Source organism: Hetaerina americana, unplaced genomic scaffold (genome assembly GCF_022747635.1).
Source record: "Hetaerina americana unplaced genomic scaffold, ioHetAmer1.1.p SCAF_6, whole genome shotgun sequence".
NCBI classification, from domain to species: domain Eukaryota; kingdom Metazoa; phylum Arthropoda; class Insecta; order Odonata; family Calopterygidae; genus Hetaerina; species Hetaerina americana.
In genome coordinates this window covers 58107687-58120594 of record NW_027287205.1, presented here as the reverse complement: position 1 = coordinate 58120594, position 12908 = coordinate 58107687, and the positions used below count along the sequence as shown (strand labels likewise).

The following is a 12908-nucleotide window of genomic DNA, read 5'->3' as shown; positions in this document are numbered from 1 at the left end:
ACATTTCCAGTTCGCAGAGCTCGCTGGACAGGTTGATTTTCAGCCACGCGGTCCCCAACTCCCTTTCGCCGTTAGCATTCCAGATTTGAGTTCCCTACGACCCAGTCGCCACCCGCCCATCTCCTTGCTCGGGCCAAATGCGAAGGGGGAGGGGTTGGGAACGTGACGCTGGGAAGGCGGAAGGGTGGAGACGGGGGGGGGGGCGAAGGGAGAAGGGCGCATTCGAGAATCGAGGAAGTCCGAAAGCAAGAGGCCAAAAATGCGGTCGAATCCACTAGCTTGATGGAGATTTCGGTCCTTTATTCGCAAATTCGGTGATCGCATTCCGCAATCGGGGTGTTCCCGCCGGTAGTCGGTTAAGGGTCGAAAAACATTTAACCCGACCGAAGTTTGCGGATTCGACTTCAATGCAAAAAAAACTCTTCCAAGTATTTTGCCCGTAGCGGGTCCCCGGTATTTAAAAAATGAAATTGGGCAGCAAAAGAGTCTCCCACTAATGATTCACGAATGGCGACCCTTACGTACCCCTCGAATATCAGTCAAAAATGGTCATTTAAAAAAACTTGACACTTCGACTCAAATATGACCCTCCTCTTGCTAGAAACCCATAACCTATTGTGGAAGGGATCATTTTCCTGAGGATAAATTGCCGCCGCTGAAAACTTATATTGTACATATACACGCGTATTGACTAGATGAGAGAAGAATATCGTGAATTGCAAGGACAAATCCGTTAGAAAATGACGCGATCATAGTTTTCATGCCGAGAAAAGTAGTAAGGTGCAGGGTACTTGAGGGAAAAAAAGGCGATGACATGTACATTTTTTTTAAATAAGGTAAATAAGGCGTGCCTTTTGAAAATCAAGCTGCGCACTCGCTGGCCACAATTGGTCACACACAGAAACACACAACACACTCTCAGACACACTCGAACAGTAGTAGTACTTCCCACTCGATAAGCGTGCATTCGTCGGACTAGAGACCACCAGTGAATGAAAGGATTTTGGCAAGGCGCCACCCGGAAAGGAATCAGTGCTGTTGGATTTGGACATTCGGATATTAAACGTATTATGGCTGGACAACCAAATGCATACACGGTGGGATTAGAGGAGGTGCAACAGCAAACACACAATGCGTGTTAATGACAAGAGGTGTTCACGGACAGGTATTTTATGAGATGCTGATTAAGTATCAGGGAACTTGTTAGAGGATGTTAAAACAAAGGAGGTTGGATTTCGATCGAGAAAACCTTTCCCTAGTAAAGAAAATCCCGGTTACACTTACAAACCCTCTAGACTAAATTATAGGCGAAAAAGTGCAGTGGGAGTTTGATAGACTCGACAAATTGGCAATACGCGATTCAAAATTTACAGCCATTAGTCAAAACAAAAATGTACTACCTCCCATCGGAAGTCAGCATAGCAAGTTTACCCTTTCCCAATTAATTTTTTTAACAATGACTGTCAGGGAATCCAAATCAAGATAAACCAAATGATGGCCCGAAACAGTAATTTAAGTATACGAACACTGAATACTTTCACTCAACGTGGAAAATGCTTTCCCTTTAACTGTGTAGTTCCAAGACTGGGTGGTACTGACCTTACAACCGCACTCTACGGCGATTGACATTTAGGAAAATTAAAGCATCAATGCCCACAGCAACTAAAAAATTTACGTTGAATACATTTTAGGCGAAGCGTTTAGCATCTCGAATTCCGACACGGCGAAAGAAGTTTTATCACGCATGAACGTACCTGATAAATAACTGATCAACAATTAATTTCCACATTAAACTGGCACCCGAGAAACAAACATTTTTGAAGTAAAATAATTAATGTCCCAATTACTAATATATCGGGAAATCGAACTTCCGACACGACTTGTTAAATGAAAGCGATCATCAAACTCATTAAATTCCAAAAATCATCAAGGTATCAATCAAAAAAACCCTAAACTAGGGCGCCAAAAAACGTATGCACTCTCCGCGAAAGAAATGACAGAACTTTTGCAACCCGCCGATCAGAGAATTAATGAAAGAAAGTTATATACAAAGCGAACGGTAACTACGGCCGTTTGAATATAACGGGAAGAGTCCACCCCAGCCGTACTCTTATAAATAGGCAAAGGATGGGTGAGGGAAATTGGAGAAGATACAAGCAGTAAATCAATAAAAATTATAAAAATAAATAATTAACTGAAAATAAGACCAATAATAAATATAGTAAAAAACTAAAAATAATTGAAATATTTAGATACCGCGAACGGTTAGAACAATGAAATGGAAGACTGCAAATAAATCACGTGCTATCGTTATTTGCAGTCTTCCATTTCATTGTTCTAACCGTTCGCGGTATCTAAATATTTCAATTATTTTTAGTTTTTTACTATATTTATTATTGGTCTTATTTTCAGTTAATTATTTATTTTTATAATTTTTATTGATTTACTGCTTGTATCTTCTCCAATTTCCCTCACCCATCCTTTGCCCATTTATAAGAGTACGGCTGGGGTGGACTCTTCCCGTTAGAAAGAAAGTTAATTATTTCTCCTTGCACCCCAGGAAATAATTATGACGACGAACACGGGGTTAGTCTCACCGTTTCCAACCACCTTTTTCGGACCACGAAGAATGTCAAATAAAAAGGACCACTACCAACTGCATGTAACACCACCCGTAAGACACGCACGCACACATCCACGCACACACACCCACGCAAACACACACACTGTTAAAGAGACCACCAGGGCTTCCCATTCATAAACGATCAAACCAGTCGATCCTTTTTTTTTAAATTCTGTACACGTATATACTCACCATCACATAATGCCTCTGAATCTCAATTTTCTCGCTGGCTAGCTTTTCGCACTCCAGTTTAAGGCTAAATAGAAAGAAAGAGAGAGATAGAGATGCCGGGGAAAGGACGGGAATTGGGGGGGGGGGGGCATGAAAGAGATAATAAAGAGAATGCGAAGGAGAAAACAAAAAAAAATACAGAAGTTTTATTTTTGTGTACTGTTCAGAAAAGAGTGATGTTTGTGATGGCACACTCGTTCTCAGCATCCACACTTTCCATTCATTCCAGATACAAGGTGACTCCACGACGGAGAAATTATGCAGATTGCCTGAAAAAGAGCATGCAAGTCCCCTGTGCGAATATCGCTCCTGTTAAAGAGGATGCCACTAATTCAGCCGACCCCAATCAGCCATCGTTTTGGCACTTTTAAAGTAGTCTGTTAAATCCTCTATCCGACAGCTTGAAATAATACAGACGCGAGCATTTGCAAGCGCTTTGTTAAACTCTTCACATGCTAGTTAACGATTATGTAACATTAGCTACAAAGTTAACATTCAATTGCAACATTATTCACCGATCATGAATATATTTTTATTAAACCCCACACACGCACGTTTTACATATTTAATTCGTTCGCACGCACATAAACTAAATTATGTATTAACGTAAGCTAAAACTCTTCATCGAATACAACAATAATACATATAGTATACTTCAAAGAATGCAAAAGCTTCCACAGCACGCGTTTCTCCCTCATACGCTCGGCACAGGTTGACAATTCAATTTGCAATTCACGGTCACAAACACATCAAACTTAAACACACCCACAATTTAATCGGAAAACCTCAAGGTCATTTGTCGTTCATGTAATGGTTTTCGCAAATTGCATTTCGCTTATTGCAAGCGTATACACTTATTTTATAGATTCCCGTTCCCGACTTTTTTCCGACACTCCCGAAGAATATATCATTTTGTTTCTCTCGACTTCACTCCCGAGTGCTTGGAATGAGACTCCTTACTTTTTAAGGACCATCCCTCTTCTCTGCGCAAGCCACAGCTATCACCGCACTCGGCCCAGCTCTAGCATTGCTTTTAGCAAATGGCCTGCACGCACGACGAAACACGACAAACCCCATCCGGCCTCACAACTAAAGGAATCACCTTCTCATCGAGAATTCCCGATTCATTATCGTATACATTTTTTTTAATTCCTCCCTTTTCCTAAATTTTTCCGCTCTAAAGTTATTAATTAACTCTCGATTTTTTTCCGATCGCACTAGTTTCCAGACCGAGCGACCACCCTATTTTTTCGAGCATTTCACATTTAAACACGAGTGGAAACGTAATTCAACACCGTCGCTCGAAAACGACAGCGAGACGACTCGAGAGGGCAAAGAAGCAGCTTTACATGACTTTACTCACTTTACTCCATCAATCGGCTTCGTTTTCCCAAACACCGTCCGTAGGAGAGTGGTCTACTACGCTTTACCCGTCGAACACACGTGAACTTCCACCCAGGTAAGGGAGAGGGGGGACGGTGGAGCAGACCGAACGAATAAATAAGACGGAAGGGGGAAAGCAAAAGAGCGATGTCGGAAAATATGGTCGCTGGCGACTCTCGATCTCAAATTGTGGGGAAAGAAAACATATTAACAGGGTGCGGAACGGCGGAAGCGGGTGGACCTGCGGGGGGAAACGCGTGGACATGGAAAGATGCGAGGGAGATAACATTAATACATACAATCGGAAGTTTTGGAATGCCCTCGCCATAAAAGTCAATCAAATACCTTCAGCATTAACTGAGATTACGCTTAAGCTAACACTTTTGATTAGATCAATAGGAATGCACACCACCGACTTATCTTTTCCGAAGACACAAAGAATTTGCAATTATATTTTTTTGGCCATGGTTGGGGTATTTGCATTTACGAAGCATTGTATAATTTTTTTATAAAACTTCCTGAATATCCAAGAATGCAGCTGATTTTATCTGGAAATGACTTATTTTTAAGCCACTCCGAGAAAAACGCAAAAAATGTTTTAATGCTGGTATCTCAATCTTAAAACATCAAATCTCTCCGCACACTGCCAGTGTTCTGTGAACTACAGAAATAATTCCAGCCAAACTGGTGCAGTGGATCGAAAACACTACAAAATTATCGTCCAATAAGAATGCATACTAATTACGCAATGTTACATGCTCTATAGAACGCTTGGTAATTAATGGATATATCTGGTTTTGAAATATCATAACCTTGAAAACCGAGACGGAAAAACTATGCAGAATGGGCTCATATTCTTAAAACAAACACACAAACGTACCCTCCTCCCCCACCCCTTCCCATCAACCTTTTAAACTCTTGCGTGACGCCACGACGCACGAACACCAAACAAGAGAAACGATTAGCTTCGGAAAGCTTCCGAGGCACGCCGGAGTCCGCACGAACTCGTGGAGCGGAGGGCGAGCACTCTCCGAGCCGAAGTGCGTGAGCCCGTGTGTGTTTTGTGAGAGCACTCGCGTGCAAGACACGAGTGCACACTGCGAGGTGGCACGAATTACCTCGTCACGGGCGGGGTTGGGGAGGAGGGCTCGCGGTTGGCGCACGGCGAGGAAGGCAGACACGCGCGGGAGGAAGACGGGGTGCGACGCGGGGGATTTGAGAGCGATGGGGGAAGCAACAAAGGCGAGGAAGAGCGTGGGGGAACCCGTGGCCTATCCCGCGGTCGGGACACCGGAACCAAAAACAGGAAGGGGCGCATTTAGGGGTGAGGATCGGAAAACGGTTTTTTACGACGGCAGCAGTAACGTGACACCTCACGCCAGGAGAGATTCTTAACCCTAGTAGACTAGTGAGTGATAATTGATTTATCCAACGTTTATTTCACTTTTCCTTCTAGTAGTAAAAGCTCGTCTCAGAGAAGAATTTGCATCTTAAAATTCCGCAGAGTATGTAAGGTGTTGCAAAATTCATTCCCATTTGAATTATTAAACATTTATTTTTGGTGTTGAATGTAGTGTGAAATCGGCCCCTGCCACACATCCTATCATTGGCCTGCAGAATGTGGATGCAGTTGAAATAATTTATTAACACCTCGTTTGGGTGCGGAGAATGTTCGAAAGAGAAAATCCCTCCAAACTATTGCCATGAAGGGCAACTACCATAAACGAATTCATAATACATGTCTTCGTAATTACAATGCATAGCTCTACGGAGAAAAAATCTACTAAAATTTTCATCGGGAGATGACTTTCAAACCAAGAGCCTTACATTGGCTCTATATAGAAACGAATAGAGAAATGACTTCGGCAGAAATGTTTACTATCGTCTTTGACTCATAATTTACATCCAAATAAAGAGTTGAATTCTCGCGGATAAGGCTGGAATGAGATTTAGAACAGGATAGCCGGTGGTACACGGACACAAGGAGAAGTATTCCGTAGTTAGCAGACGTCATAGTAATATTTATAATGAAGAAAATCACAAAATGGTACCTGAAATACCATGACGTACATATATTTCCAAACTAATCAAATTTCCATCGCGATGATCTAGGTTTTACAAGAGCGAAAAGCAGGGAGCGTGAAAGCCTCCAATGGACACTGGATCGGAAACCCACCCAGAAACTCGAACAAAATGAAACGTGGTCCGAGAGGAGAAATGGCCCTGAGGGAGAGGGGCCGAGGGAATGAGGGGACGGACGCTTGATGGCCTGAAGACGCGCGGCACTACTCAACCCCCCCCCCCCCAGACTCCCGAGGCCCGCAGCCTGGGCGACCATTCAATTGAATTGCTGTGCACCCCTGACTGCCCACTCTGCCAAACCCCCCCCCCCGTCCCCACCGCCTACAGCTCCCTGATCGACTGGCAAGGTTAAATGTGGAGAGCACTGGAAATAGGGAGAGAGATAAAAATGGCCGGCATCCTGCTCAACAGCAAGGGAAATTGAATCACTCAGGCCGAATAAAAGCTTCACAAAAGGACCTTGTCGGAAGACTGGTAGCGGCGTACCGGGCGGATCTGAATGGGGAGTGGCAGTGAGAATATTTTCCGGCTTCTCCCGTGCCATCATCACGTGGTCTGGGCCTTTCGGAACACCGCAGTGAAGATGGAAATGGGACATCGCAGCGGTTTCGATGCATCGACTGCTGTAGCAAATTGATATTGCCAGTTATGTAGATGTAATTATATCTCGCGTCGCTACATGGCATTTTCAACGGACCTGCGGCGACTAGAATGTTATCGCGAATTGCAGTCCCCCCCCCTCGCCCACATTCGCTGTCAATATATAGAATTTCGGGATATCAATGCAGACGATATGATCGATACACCCGGTTCACATCCTGATCCATTTAGATTGCAAATCTGCCTTTATTTGCGGCGCCATGCATCGAATTACCGCGGCGAGATATCGCGTGAACAACGCGTACCAATCGGAACATTGACATACCGTAGGCTGTACTCGCCACCGCATTTCCCTGCAGCAGTCCCTTAGCCTTCGCTAAAAACTACGCGCCAATTTCAACCAAAGTACGGTGGTCATCCACGACACAGTCAACCCATTCACCTCGACCACCACAACCAAGGCCCCGAGCCCACACCTCGATCGTGGCGCGTCCCGCGGCCAAGAGACCACGACATCAACTGGTACAGTTGCTCCTTGCTGCCTTAATTAAATTTTCCTCGCGCTGATCTAGGTTTTGCATAAAGCGACAAGTATGAAGTGCGTGAAAGCCTGCAATAGACACTGGATCGGATGCCCACCCAGAAACTCGGGTAGCAATTTTTGACGGTATTTGGTCGCTAATAACGGCAAACTAATACCGGGAATAAAGAATACCTAAACGGAAAAAGAGACGGCAATGATCATTAAGGGCCGTGGCCTACAGCTGAGATGAGATGCGTCATAAGGGGTAAGCAGGGTGACAGGGGGCAGCTAAAGATTTTTTGAACCATGAAAAGTTTCGTCGGTTTGTTCGAAGGTTACAGTATTACCTGTAGAATTAACACGAGCCAGAGATCACATTAACGACTTAATTCCTTAACCATATCAAAAGGCGTTCGGGTTTCAAACTTCTCATTAAGACCATCGTGCTACGGAAACATACGAGTATATAAGTTTACGACAGTGGAGAGAAACAATCGAACTGGGGCGTAAAACTGCAATTATTTCAGCGAAGTACAAAGAATCTGAATAAAAGCTCGCGAAATAGATCAGGTAATTTTATCCAAGAGGGTCTATTAAGTGGCCATTATTCTGAGTGACTTAGAATTTATTTATTAATTTTTGCATTAGTCCAAAAACAGCACTTCGACCTTTATATCTGATTTGAACATTCATATAACAATTTAACAATCACATACACCCAAGCCTTAGGTGGAGGAAATACCACCTAGGTGGGAATCGAACCCGCGACCTCTGGGTTGGCAGACGAGGACGTTACCCCGCCGCCATCGGGCCAGTGGTCTACATCATATCAAGTGATAGCAACTAGTTTCCTTGGAGCTGAGAATAACAATAATATGTTATTTTAACTTATTATATTCCTTTCACGAGAGCCTAAAAACTGCAAACATTGGCATTTACCACTAGATTATAAAAAAACTGGGGAAATCGCAATCACCCAAGTCCTGAGTCGAGCAACAAGGTCTTTGTAAAATTATTTTCCACGGGCAGAATCCGTAGGATAATGCGATGCTCTTCCAACCCGAGCAAAAAGTGAATTCCCCTCTCAGGTTACACAACAGCACGCTTCCAGCTAGTTCGGAGTCGTTTATTCATTCTCCCCCGCGCCAAACAGCCTCAATTATTATTAAACCCTTCCCCCTGATGCTTAATAAGGCTCGCATTTCCTTAGAACTCAACAAATGTACCACTCCGCCAAACGAGGCAAAAATGAAAATAAACACTTTCCCACTCTTTTCCTTAAGCGACCAATGCTCCGATGAAGTGCGGGAAAGGCAACGGCCCTTGGGGTGGAGCCGGAGGGAACAAGCTCGCCAAATACGTTTCTCCGCTGAAATCAAAAGCTGCGTGGTTCTGGGCAACACAAATTAAGCCAAAGCAATTACACTAGTTCTCGTAAATAAATTAGAATTGGGTACCTTCGGTCAGTATGCCAAAAATGTACAGTTAACCTCAACTTAAAACGGTAGGAGGTCATGTATATAACAAAGGAGAGATGAAATACTATAGAACCAACCCATTAAAAATGCCATTATTTCCCTTGAAAGATAAGGCATCAATATTATTGTCAGTGGAGACGCTAAAGATATATTTTTACACTAAGTAGCCTAGGGAGTAGCCATTATCCACACAAACTCTTGCTACCTATTACTAGTCACTACTACCATCTCGCCCCGCACATATACGAGTATGCAGAGTAGTATTGTAACTTGGGTAGAGTATTGAATTGCAATAATTATTTCCATAGTTTGAGTTTTATAACAAATCAATTAGTCCTCAGAATTATTACAACATGTATTCTGGGGATTGAAAGCCTTTTGTAGATTAACCCGCTGCACTCGAGCCCGCGACTTACAGATAGACGGCTTTCGAATCACCGGACGAACAAACCGGAATCGCGCGGTGCTCCACACACACACGGCGACGGAGGAATCATTCCCCACTTCCAGCGTTTCTGACCCCCATCAACCTCTTCCTCTTTGCGGCACCTTCGGGCGAATCATACAAATCGAACTTCTCACACTCTCTTTAAGCCTCAATCCGACGGAGAACACACCCCCATGCACCCTGTAACACGCCAACCCGCCGCCATTAATGCCGTGGCCGAAGGAAGACGACAGCGAGAAACGAACAGGTAGGCGACCACGCCCGCACCTCACACGCCAACTATTGCGACTATTTCTCGACTCAGAAGCTTATTTTTTTCCATTTCTACTGTTTCGTGCAAGCCTCGTCGACAATCCGGTCACCTTCCACGATATGAACGATCAAGTTGGCCTTTTTCTTTCCAATATGGAAAAATCTTTCAAGTTACATGCTTACCCGGGGGCTCTTTCTGGAGATAGCAAAAAAATTGTTGATTGGTGCCTTTGGGTCTCTGAATAATCTACATAAATTTCAGTATAAAATTTCTGGGGAAAGAAATACCAGCATCCTCACAATAGCCCTCAAAGGGGTAGAAAGACGATTGTCGTACCAAGTAAAATGCCGAAGAGTCACACAAAGTCATTGGACCTGGTATGGGAAAAGCAGGTTAGGAAAATCGTCGGTTAAGCCTTCTGGAACACGCATCAAGTGTTTGGGACCTTTCGCAGAAGAGGGACAGATGATACGAAGACAAAGATACAAAGAAAATTTCCCGTTTCGCGGAGAGCCACTACGTAAGAACAAAATCTCACTTAATTATAGGATAACCTACGCTTGGAGTGACTTAAAGCACGATTATTATAAACTTTTACTGGAGGTAAAAATCATTCAAGTTAAATGCTTACACGAGAGCTACAATCCAAGGGCCTCATTGCATAGGCAGAAGAGACCGTATTGAGAAAGTTGAGAGAAACCGCCGACCAAACCGGGAGTGGTAAGCCGTCGATGCAAGGAATCGTTATTCCTGCGCGAAATACAATACCACAACAGAACACTTACTTAAGATACACCAAACTTTCTGAAACACTAATCACTCTAATAGCTGGTGAATTAACACTTCCTGCCACACGCCCCCTCGGTGCCTTGCAGTGTAAGATGCAGGTGCATACGCAGAATGGGCGTTGTCTCCTTTCCTATCCACCACAAGATGGGTTTGGCTTCTTCTCTTTTAGTCGCGAGATAGTTTCCAAGTATTCGGAGTAATGACGCTGGATGAGAGTCGCCGAGCCAAAGACGAAGAGAGGAAGAGAGGGGAGGGGGGTAGCGGCGGCGATTGGGTGGAGGTTTAATTGGATCGTTGTTTCGATGGCTGATCGAACGAATGGGTCGCTTTCCCAACGTAAGTGGAGAATCAAAAGCATGCCGTCCGTCTCGATAGCCGTGTTTCAAAGTCAGCTGTTTCCCTGGGCGCCTCCGTCTCTTTTGATTGATTTACTTCGAGCACGTGTAGAGCACCATGCTAAACGGTCTCGGCGACTACGAAATCGCTGGGAAAAATTTATTCAAGAGGCTTCAACTCCTTCCTTCTAGCAGTTCCCATCGCCTTTACAGAACACTTCCTACGCGCAGGAAGTCTTAAGTTTGCATTAGGTGGTTTTGGAGAAAGCGACTTGGTGGAAAACAACGTGGTGTAAATTTAAATCATAAATATTTTTCATTCAACCAACTGTTCGTATCACTGTATCCCCTATTTACAAATAGTACCTAGTGATGAGATCAATAATTAACTTCATTACCTTGGTTCACGCTTAATTTCCTCTAAACTATTACACACCAAAAAATTAAAGGCTTGAAATTTTAGATTGAATATTTGAAAATACATGGAACTAACAAAACACCGGTGGCTTGGTGTGCATCCCTCCAATTACGATACATGACCGCGTCAATTGGCCAATCCACAATTTTTCACTGGAGGGCCAAACGGGAAAAATCTTATCAAAATTAACAAAGAAAAAAAACGAGTAAAAACAATAAGAAATGACCAAATTGCGACCAAATGAAAACTATAATGAGGCCTCGGAATTGCATTTTTCAAATTCTCCAACGGCGAATTTCAATATCTTTCCCAACTCGTTTCCATGCGGACAATGTAAATTGAAAACACATCTTAGGCTACGTCCAAGAAATGCTTATCTAGTACCCACGTTAAGGTAATAAAGTATGATGGGACTCGGAGCTTTGCAACGCGACAAAAATAAACGAACAGGAGGGAAGTGGGGTCCAACCGACAACGAACAATAATTAAACAAATCAAATACCTGCCAACCATTTTCATTAATTCACCAGGGCCCACGCGCAAAGAGCTTTGGGGAACTATTTACACTCGCCCGGTGGCTGGGGAAGGGGAGGCGAGCTCAAATAGTTCCCCAAAGGAAATAGTTCCACCCCCTCCTGTTTTAAAAAGATAGACAGGTGTTGAGTTTATAGAAGAATTAATGGACGCCGAGGTGGTGAAAACCGGTTAACTAGAGAAAATAAACTACGGGAACACGGGACGGAAAACTGAAGCGGTCGTTAAAACGTAATTAGCACGCGGACAAAAGCGGACCCAGAGCAGCACCTGGCATCGCCTTGGGGAGGAGCTCACGTTTCCCCCCCCCCCACCCTAAACAACGCCTGGAGGGAATGCAGAAAATCCTACGGAATTGCTCGATCGAAAGGGGGGGAGAAGACTGAGGGTGGGGGGGGGGTTGTTGCAGACCAAAGAGGGAATGGGAGGGTGGGCTTGCGAAGAGAGGGGGAGCAAAAACGTTGGAAAGGGATTTCCTCGAGAGAGAAGCTGGAGAGAAAAGCGTGGGGAGGAAGTTCCTCAGAAAATAACTACGCCGGCGATGCTCGGATGTAATTGCCTCCACAAACGTTGACTGTTGCGCAACTCTTTAATGTATCGAATAAAAAAATAGACCCGGGAGGACGAAAAGACAGAACGGGGGAGGGAAGCCGATAAAAAAAAAACAAGAGAGCCACTTTCACGGGATTCCGATGCTAATTTACCAGCAGGTCCTCGAGGACAACATGGGGCTCAACTCAAACCTCGCATTACATTTATATTCAAACTCCACTTTCCTAAAGGCAATAGAGTATCCTCCTCGATCACCTATGACATTACCCGTACTTACACGCACGGCGTTCTACACTTATCCTTAATTTACAGGCGAAAACAAATCACTGTAAATGTAACACCCACCTGCGCGTTTTTTTTTCAAACTCGATCCCCTGTGCCTGATGAGGTGTGTGGTGCTATCAATGTAAGGGCACACCACCAACCTCGTACGACACGATCCAACTTCCCGGGTCCAGTCTTTGAAACAACCGGGAAAATGATTTCAATATTCGAGAAAAACCACGTCCAATATTTAATACATTGTTGGCGCTAATATTATAACAATGAAGTGAAAATGAACACTGTAAGAATCCCCTTTTTACCCGGAAAGATCGAAACACGATGCAAAATATCTCGAAATATTTAAACTTCCAAGTGCGATGCGCCAGGTCTTTCCA

The 12908-nt window shown here is 44.0% G+C and overlaps 1 protein-coding gene across 2 annotated transcripts in view; it reads right to left on the bottom strand.

The window, feature by feature from the left end:
* The window catches only part of LOC139694955 (transducin-like enhancer protein 4), a 485346-nt gene that overhangs the window by 200924 nt on the left and 271514 nt on the right, over positions 1 to 12908 (bottom strand). For both annotated transcript variants that reach the window (XM_071593486.1, XM_071593487.1), the window contains exon 3: positions 2816 to 2879. In XM_071593486.1, coding sequence (XP_071449587.1) covers positions 2816 to 2879 — 64 coding nt within the window. The remainder of the gene's footprint in view (positions 1 to 2815; positions 2880 to 12908) is intronic.